Source organism: Alligator sinensis, unplaced genomic scaffold (assembly GCF_000455745.1).
Source record: "Alligator sinensis unplaced genomic scaffold, ASM45574v1 scaffold1463_1, whole genome shotgun sequence".
In the NCBI taxonomy this organism is placed as follows: Eukaryota; Metazoa; Chordata; order Crocodylia; family Alligatoridae; genus Alligator; species Alligator sinensis.
In genome coordinates this window covers 331572-341266 of record NW_005842628.1, presented here as the reverse complement: position 1 = coordinate 341266, position 9695 = coordinate 331572, and the positions used below count along the sequence as shown (strand labels likewise).

At 45.6% G+C, this 9695-nt stretch overlaps 1 protein-coding gene across 1 annotated transcript in view; it reads right to left on the bottom strand.

Moving 5' to 3' along the window:
- Positions 1 to 9695, bottom strand: part of SEPT10 (septin 10) — a 36821-nt gene that overhangs the window by 26648 nt on the left and 478 nt on the right. The window contains exons 2-4 of the mRNA XM_025215183.1: positions 6629 to 6746; positions 4448 to 4643; positions 2387 to 2573 (exon numbers count right to left, since the gene is read on the bottom strand). Coding sequence (XP_025070968.1) covers positions 2387 to 2573; positions 4448 to 4643; positions 6629 to 6746 — 501 coding nt within the window. The remainder of the gene's footprint in view (positions 1 to 2386; positions 2574 to 4447; positions 4644 to 6628; positions 6747 to 9695) is intronic.

Genomic DNA, 9695 nt, shown 5'->3' with positions numbered 1-9695 from the left:
TGTGGGGGCAGGTTCTGGCCATGTGAGGTTTGTGAGGTGTGACCCCCTTCACACATTCCCCCCCATGACTCAAGGCAGCAGCAGCAGGAAGGAGCCCTCGGGGCACTTGTGGCCCATGAAGAAGGTGTTGCCACCCAGCAGCACATGGCTCTGGCCAGAGCTGCACATGGCAGCAAGGAGCACAGCCAGGCCGGCCCGCCCCTATCGCACGGGGCTCCCCATAGTGCACGTGCATGTGCCACCATGGGAAGCCCCGCATGATGGAGCTGGCTGCCTTCCACGTTCCCTGCCGCCGCGGAAGTACAGAATGAACTCCAGGTAACATTCTGTTTCAACGTAAACGTCATACACACACAGAAGAGATCACCTTAGATCTAGCTGAATGTGACCCAATACATATTACTGAAATACTCAGTCCATAGCAAGAAAAATATACAGTCAGATACTTCCAGTCAGAACCAGTCTTCTTTTAGGGAGCCAAACAGAACGTGGATAGAATTTAAATACCTTTATCCCTCAAAATGATCGAGCTTAATCCATTTAAACAATTTAGCATCTAGAATCAGCAGGCACATCCATTTTAGCTTGAAAAGTTCCCCAGGCACATAGGCATAGGCTTCTGCACGTGCTTGGAGACAGTTAATAACCTAGATGTTATTGGTTATTAACCTGTAATTCCCAACCAGGCTCTGTCGAGATCCAGCTCAAAACTTGGAGGTACCTAAATTTTACCATCTGCAGAGCATGCCTGACATTGACAACAGTTATTTCAGTATAAAGCACAGCACTGACTAACATTCATTCAGAAATACAAGTACAAATGCAAATACAGTTCAGTAGTTGGTGAAATCTCCTGTCCCACAGACCAAATCTGGTCCACAGAGCCATCTTATCTGGCCCATGGGTTGCCCCATGGGTCCAGAAATTTGGTGGGTAGAAGAGTTGTGGCAGCAGTAATTTCTTCTCCCCTTCTGACAAATTTCTGGATCCCTAGGGAGCCCTGTGGGTGGGACAATGTGGCCCCACATGATAGATCATGGCAATGCATGGTCAGGCCAGCACACAGTCACCCTACAGCTGTATCCAATGAACAGCATCAAGCCACCACACAGCCAGATAATACCTGTGAAATGACCCCACTCTGCACCCCTCTTCTGGCCCAGAGGGCCAGACAGGTGGAGCAACACTGGTCAAGTAGTTAGAGCACTTTCCCAGGAAGGAAGAAACCTGGTATTAAACTCTCCTTGTCTTGAAGGGACTCAGATCCATATTTCCTTCTTCTCACAAGAGTATCTTAAGACCCGTATCTCCTCACTTCTCGCAAGAGTATCCTGAATACCCAACTCTAAAATAACCTGAACAGACAAATGGATGGGCTTATTTAGTCTAGAGACAAAGACTGAGACAGAATTTAATAGCAGCCTTCAACTGCCTGAAGTGGGGTTCAAAAGGGAACGGAGCTAAACTGTTCTCAGTGGTGGCAGACGACAGAACAAGGAGCAACAGTAGTTTAGGTTAGATGTTAGGAAGAATTTTCTTACTAGGAGGGTATTAAAACACTGGAACAGATTATCCAGAGAGGTTGTAGAATCTCCATCCTTGGAGGTTTTTAAGACCTTGCTAGACAAAGCTTTTGGTGGGATGATCTAGTTGGGGATGGTTCTGCCTTGAGCATGGGGTTGGATTAGACGACCTCCTGAGGTCCCTTCCAACCCTAAATTTCTATGATTCTATGATACCAGCCCCTCCTATTGAACCTGGGTGTCTCTTTAAGGAGAAACAGTCAGGTCTGTTAAGACAGCTCAGCTGTGGGTCATTTGCACAAAGAGGGAATGTCCTACTGGGAATTTTAAATGCTCTCAGAAGAGAAAGTAAGAGGAGGAGGAAGCAAACTCTAAAGAAAACTGTTATGAGAAGCCAGGCTGCTGTGGTGGGACCAGAGCAAGGGTCTGGAACAAGACAAAGAGATGTTGTTTTGCTTGTTTATTTTAAGACTGAACTTTACTTTGGAGCACTGGCTGAGGAGTTCCTCAGGGACGGACTTCTCTTATAAAGGCCAGCAGGTTAAAGGTTACCAGGTAGCAAAAAGGGAAGGATTTGTATCCTAGAAGCAAACACATGTATAATCCCATGGCCCAGTAACAAAGGCACACCCCTGGGAGTGGGAAAATCCTGGGTTCTAATCCCTGCTGCCAAGATTTTATTTATTTATTTTTTAATCAATGACAGTCTAGTACAAAATATATAAAAAGTTTGGGCAGCAAAGATAGGAACCCAAGATCCTCTCTTCACTGGACTTTGCTTTAAAAGCCCTCGGTATTACAGAAACACCAGACAAAGCAAACACCAAGCAAGAGGCTATAAAAAACTATTTAAAAAAAGTTACCTTGCTGTCAAGATTCTTCATAGTTAACAAATCAAGAGTTTTAAGGGAATGGCCTGTTGGTGAAATAAAATAGAGGCAGACATGGATACGAGTATCATGATAGCTGTACAAAGAGCGTTTAATTTTCAGTTCTTCCTGGAGGTAGGCCTCAAATTGCGCATCTATGTAATCCACTATTGGCTGGTAGCTGAAAAAAAAAAAAAATGAAATCATAGCAACCAAAGATTAATTTTTCTTAGGCAGGATTGAACTGAAAAGGAATTCACATTATATGGTTTTACATGCTATTGTGAATTCACATTAAATTGTTTTTTATGTGTATGTAAATATGAACAACACATGGAAGGCTAAAGTAAAGGTAACAGTTTTTCTAACTGCCACTGGTGATAAAAGGTAGGGTACATCAGTAGCAACCTACCGAAATCAAAATGTCATGATTTTTGTGGAAACCATGAAATTGGCATGTCCCCTGTGAAAAAGACACATGAAAACGTGCAAAAAAAAAAAGCCAGCGAGGCAGGAAAAGAGGGATCTGCAAATAGAAAACAGCAGGGAGCCCTGGTGTCCTAAAGCACGGGGAGGAGAGAGAGAGAGAGAGAATTTCACGGCAGAGTGAGGTGCGTGTCCCCAACACCTCTGATTGGCCAAGGGGCCCCAAAAGTCCCACCCCTCCCCAGATACTGACAGACAGCCATCTCTGTCAATCTCTGGGGAAGGTTGGAACTTCTGGGTCCCCTCAGCTGGAGGCGTGGAGGGGGGTCTGCTGCGCTCCACCATGGCTAATGCTACTTAGTTCTTAAATAAATTATTATTTAGATTGAAGGTGAAAGACAAAAGTTGATGAAAATCAGTTCAATAGTTATGAATCTTAAAATAAACAAACCAAACTGATGGAAAAGATCAAAACCAAAGTGCTATCTTTTTAATACTGTATCTTCTAACTAGGATCTCAAACTAAGTATTCAGCAATTTAAAAATCCAGATAAGCTTTTTTTTTTTGGAATCTACAATGCAACTTAAATTGTAAGAAAAATTAAGTTTGTACACTAGGGGCTAGATCCTACTCCAAGTATTAGGTGCCTAAACAGGTTCCTACTGCACCCTGCATAAGTCCCTGAAAAATGTTAAAATACTATGTTTTGTAATATGCCACCACTTTAGCCTTTAAACTCAAGCAGAATGAAATAATGACCACACTGATTAGGTTTGGCATAAAATCAGGCTCTGTATGTGGTGGTATAATTTGGTATCTGTATGAGTATTTAAAAAATTCCCCTCAAAAACCAGAAATTAATTACTATATTTTATTGAAATAGTTTGTGAAAGACTATATTATAAAAGTCATGAACACAAGAAGCGCATCCAGACAAGCGTACATGTGTGTTTCCCCCAGGACAAACAGCAGCAGCATATAGTTGTGCTGCTGCTACTTGTCCCCAGGAAATGCCAATGCATGTGCACTCTGGTGCATGGCAAGTTGCCCCAAGTGGAGTAGGGGAGGCTGGGGTCAGTCACCTGGGCTGGCCCCAGCAGCCTTTCCTGGGGTCTTTGGGCTCCAATGGTGGTGATCCAGGCATGCAGAGCCTGGCTGGCAGCTGGAGTATGGCTCTAGCCAGCCAGGCTCTGGCTTTGGGCAGCACATGTTGCCACCGCATGCGCCATCCTGCTTTTTTCTGCCGTGGGTTTTTTTGACACTGGGATCTCCCAGTGTCAAAAAAATCTGCCATGCTGCAAATCAGCAGCATGGCAAATGCCTGTATGTCTAGCGCATATGTTTGTGATGCTGCAGACAGGTCTACAGTGCCACAAACTCCACATGCACACTCGTTTGGATGCACCCAAGGGGCAGAGTTAAAGCTGATTTCTCAAATGACTTCCTTAGCAAAAAGGAAACATATGCCACTAATTGTGTAGAAAAAAAATGTATGAAACAAATACCTGGAATATATACATAGTTTAATAAAAAATAAGGCACACATGTCTAAGCTGGAAAGTTACCTTGCAGTTTATACCAAAACCATTTTTTAATCATTGAACTCCTATCAAAAAAGACAAACTCACCTATCTTCTTTGTTAATCTGATCACCAAATCCCACTGTATTCACAATGGTTAATTTCAACCGAACATTGCTTTCATGGAGATCATAGGTTTGAGCTTTAAGTCTTACATTCGGTTGAAAATGGTTGGCTACACGATCATCAAAATGCGTGTTAAACAAAGTATCTATCAAGGTTGATTTTCCAATTCCAGTCTCCCCTAAAATTGAGAGAGAGAAATAAAAGGAAAAAAGTGTTCATTTGCATATATTGGTACAAGGCATAAATATTTTTTTAGCTATTACTTTTTTAGCTAACTTACAAGGAAGTTAAAGAGGTCATGAGTAAGTCCAGTTCTCTGAACATATATGTCTGAATTCCTATTTTTGATTCTTAGAAGCACCAACAAATGTATTTTGTACAAAGAACAACTACCAGTGCCTCTTAGTACCATTCTAGACAGTACCATCTACTACCATCTAGAACAGGGCTGTCCAAATGGCAGCTCATGAGCCACATACAGCCTGCAAATGTTTAAATCAGAACATGCAAAGTCAGAACTTCTGTGACGGGGCAAGCAGCAGTGGTGTTAACCTCTGCACCTGCTAGAGGCTAACACCACTCACCCGCCACAGAATTTCCAGTTAGAGATCCCCACTGGGGATGCCTTGGGGCAGAATGAGCAGCATCAGCGTTAACCCCATGGGTGCTGGTCATTCCACTGCTAAATTTCCAGGTTGAGATCTCTAACTTTCAGAGATAGGACAAGCAGTGGTAGTGAGATCAGCACAGCTGCCTCTTGCCTCAATGCCACAGGTGGGTCATCCATCCATTCCCCACCCCGCAAATAAGCTAGACAGGCCTGCTCTAAAACATTGCCTTCAATTTCTGGACAAGTACAGCTAAAATGAAATGACCATTCAAAGACATTAAAGAATCTGTATGATCTATGCTAATTAATACTTCCAAGGACAAAAACCTAGAGTTATACAGAAGTTCCTTTCCTGTCTCGCATCAGTATCTTGAGTTCCAAAAACAGGATTTCAGTCTTACAAAGAAAAAGGTTGTTTGACAAGGTAAAATGTCTATGTAGGTCTAATAGGGCAGTTTAGGACATAACTACACAATGTCAGCAAAGTACAGGATAAAAAAAATGGGTGAGTACTTAACTATAAAAAAAAAACTTATTTCATTAAGTCATTATTAAACCACAACTATCCAATTTCATTATTTTACACACATTTTTAAGTCAACTATTCCATGCAGGGAGGGAGAAGGTATAATATACCACTACACCAGCTAAAACAGGGAGAAAATAAGGGACAATTAAGGGATGGGATAGATTATCTAATATTCTTGGTCAGCGCAATATTAGCCTTAAGGAAGATGCACGCCCTGTTTACAGGACATCATTACCTTAAAAAGCTGCATGTTTGGCTGTACAGACACAGAATTCAAAGTGCTTTTCTGCAAAGATAATGCATTAAAACAACAAACAAATATGTGTAAGATTGTTTCAAGATCTACTGTCAAAGGTGACAGTGCTTTGAGGTCTACAGAGGTAAAACTCAACCTTTTTTGGACTCGAGACACCCCTCAGAAAACACCAGCACTTAGTTTTCACCTGTTTTGACTACCGAAAAATAATATAGCTATTCTTCTGCTGCAAAGAACCCAGAAAGACCACAACAGGTCAGAATGTTTTTAACTCTACGGATTCCTGTTTGAAATCTCTGGGTTGCCCTTGTCAATTATGTTTGCACCTTTAACAGTACTAACATTACCTGGTTTCCTGCAGTACCCTTGAAAGGATCTGAAAGCACCTCAGGGTGCCGTGGTACCTTGGTTGAGAATAACTGCCACAGATGTAGGGCACAAATTTTAAAGAATTCTCAAAGCCACCTCTGAATCAATGATTAAGACCTTCTCACCATAATTTCTCATGCTATCTTTGACAGCGCCAAACATTATGCAAAAACAACTCCAGGATGATTGTGTAAAGAGAAGAGGGAATTATGATTAATTTATTATTAATCCTAAAGTAGAAAAAGCCTTGGGAATTTATTTGGATTAATATTGCAGTCACTTCCTAATAAAGGCTAATAAAATAAAAATAAAATACTCCCTCAGTACCAGGAAATAGTATATGGTTAAATCCTTAATGCTCACTTCTATCAATAATAAAAATAAATGTATATTACTTACCAATACAAAGAATGTTGAAGCAGAAGCCTTGGTTGATGGATTTGTTAACCAGTTGATCTGGTGAACTATCAAAACCAACATGGCCAGTCAAAGATAAAGATCGACAGCTCTCCTTTTGCTACAAAAAAAAATTTTGATTAATTTAAGAAAATGTGTTGCAAAATAATTGGCAGTAGTAATCAAATAGAACTGTTAGCAAACTACAACTTGTCCTTTAGAAGTGGAAAACAGTTCAAGAAAGCATTAACAGTTGGCAAAATCTAGAGTTGAACAAGAATAAAAAGTGTCAATCCATTTATTAAATATTAGTGTAGCCAGATAACCTACCAACAAAATCTCTCAAGTGAATGGAACCACTCACATGCTTAAAGCCAAGCACATTCTTTGCACAATCAGGACATAAGCAAAAAATACACTATGGTAGGAGTATCACTTATTTGCACTAGAGGTGCATGGATATATCTGTCGGATATCAGATCAACACCAATACAAAAAAATTGATTGCGTCAGAAATCAGCCTGATGGGGCCAATAGTTTGGCCAATAAATGTCTGTGAGTGTGCGCAGCTGCAGCACAGCACAGCACGCAGGCAGCGAGGAGCACAGCCTGGCAGCTTGGAGAGCTGCGTGCAGCTGGTAAGGCTGTTGTGGTAGAAGGGGAGGGGGTGCAAATCAATGTCCCCTGCAGTGAGGAAGTGGGGCAGGCGTCTGGGGGGCACAGGGCAGGGCTCCTGCTGCTGCACACACCCCAGGAGGGTATGGAGGGGTGCCCCCAGATCTGCGTGAGGGGAGGAGAGTGGGCTGCCGCTGTGGGCTGGGGCTGCACCATGTTCTTCCTGGCACGTGGGGGAGGGGTGGGGGTTTAGGCCTGGGCAGCGCTGGGAGGGGGGACTATGGCAAACTTTGGGGTGGCTGTAGCCCCCCCCAAAGCACCCTTCCCAGCACCACTGCCACCCACCCCACGCCCAGCCCCCACCAGGAAGAGTCCAGCACCACCCCTCAGCAACCACCCTGCCCCATGCAGATCTGGGGGGGCACATACGCCCCCGCCCCCCCCCATGTTCTCCTGGGGTGTCTCCAGCAGCAGGAACTCCCCCCCATAGCCCTGGGATGAGCTGCAGCTCCGTTCTGTGCCCCACCCCAGCTGGGCAGCCCCTGCCCCAGCCCCACTCCCTCCCTCACCACAGGGGCCTTGATCTGCCCCCCCACGCCCCTTTTCTGCCCCCTCCCTTTCCACCACAACAGACTTACAAGCTGCATGCAGCTGTATTGGAAATCAGATCGGTATTGGCCAATATGCCTCCTTAAATATCAGCTATCCGTATCGGCCCCCGAAATCTCCATTGGTTCACCCCTAATTTGCACCCCCCTCTCCCTCAGGTCAGATTCTGACTACTTGGCTCCTTGCCGGTTGGGCTCGGACCCATCTCCAGAGGCAGGACAAGTGGCAGCAGTGGTGCTGTGTTGGCTCAGAGAACTGCAGGGATTAATGCAGCCAAGCTCTCCCTACCCCCAAATTCCTAGCCCTTCCGCACCAGATCCAGCCAGAAGACTACATGTTTTGCACTCCCAATACTAGGCTAATCGAAATGGAAGCCTGTGAATAAAGGAAGGCCCCAATTGATTTAACCCTTAAGGGGAAGGCCATGAGAGAGTAGAAGGAACAGCAAGATTCAAAATAAAGCTGGTACTCAAGCACCAGCAGCCCTTTAAAATTCCTGGTGAACTGATAAGGCGGTAGAGACCACCCGATCAGCCCCTGCCACTGCTGCCACTATTGGTGACTGGCAGCAACGGCTGAGGGGGCTGCCTGCAAGCCAGTCCCTGCAAGGCTCCCTGACGGGACAAGCCAGTTGCTCTCCTTCCATCCCACCCTCCCACTTGAACAGGGCGGGAGGGAGACCAGAGCACTGCAGGCATATACAGAGGGAGAAAGTATTATTTGTGAGGGATGAGTGTGTGTTTCAGCATGAGAACTACAACTCCCATCATGTTCTGTGCAGTGTGACACATGCATGGTTAGCCTCTTCTTCCTTAGGCTTATGGAGCTGCCCGCGTGTGGGGCGCTGGCCATGATGAACACCAAAGTGGTACCCTGGTGCTGCTGCTGCAATTAGTTTGGGAGGCCTAAGCTCCCACAAGCCCCAGCCTTCCACTGCCTATAGGGTAGTGGGGAGTGGAGAGACCTTTCCAGTCATTAAACACGTCACAGTAGTCACAGCAGAGCTTCCTGCAACACAGCTGCTGCTATTTGAAACAGTAACTTCTTTGCCATACATCTGCTATTTTTGGGGCAGATCAGCCATTTTTTAGTGTGACAAAGGGCATGAATTTGTGGAAAATATCAGCTATGGCACAACAGATGGTAACATCTGCCTCAGCCCTACAAGGCTGTCTGTTGTCCTATGTGAAAGATGCTAGCAATCTCAGTATATAACTAGGGTGCACCGATTAAAAAAATTTTGGCCAATAGTGATGGCCAATTATTAACCAGCCATATCAGCTGATACCGATCTAATAGCCAATATGCAGCCCAGCAGCTTGGAGAGCAGCTCCCTGCCAGTTAGTTGGTGGGGGGAAGGGGCATGGGGAAAGGAAGGGGCGTGGGGGATGCAGATTAAGGCCCCCACAGTGAGGGAGGGGGCAGGTGCTGCCCAGGCAGGGCAGCCCCCAGGGGAGGTGTGGGGGGCATGTGTCCCTCCCAAATTTGTGCACAGGACGAGGGCAGGATCAGGGCCAGGAGCTGTGCTGGCCTCTTCCTGGCAAGGGGCTGGGCCAAGGCTGCCCTTGGGGTGGGTGGTGGTGGCACTGGGAGGGGTGGTTACAGGGGGCTACAGGGAATTTTGGGGTGGCCACCCCTCCCAGCACCGCTGCTGCCACCTGCCCTGTCCCCGCCTGCCCCAAATACACCCTGGCCCAGCCCCCACTGCTGGGAAGAGGCTGGCACAGCCCCATGCCCTGAGGCCACAACTGGTAGCCTGCCTTTGCCCTGCACACAAATCCAGGGAAGCATACGCCCCCCATGCCTCACCTGGGGGTGCGCATAGTAGTGAGCAGCTGCATACCCT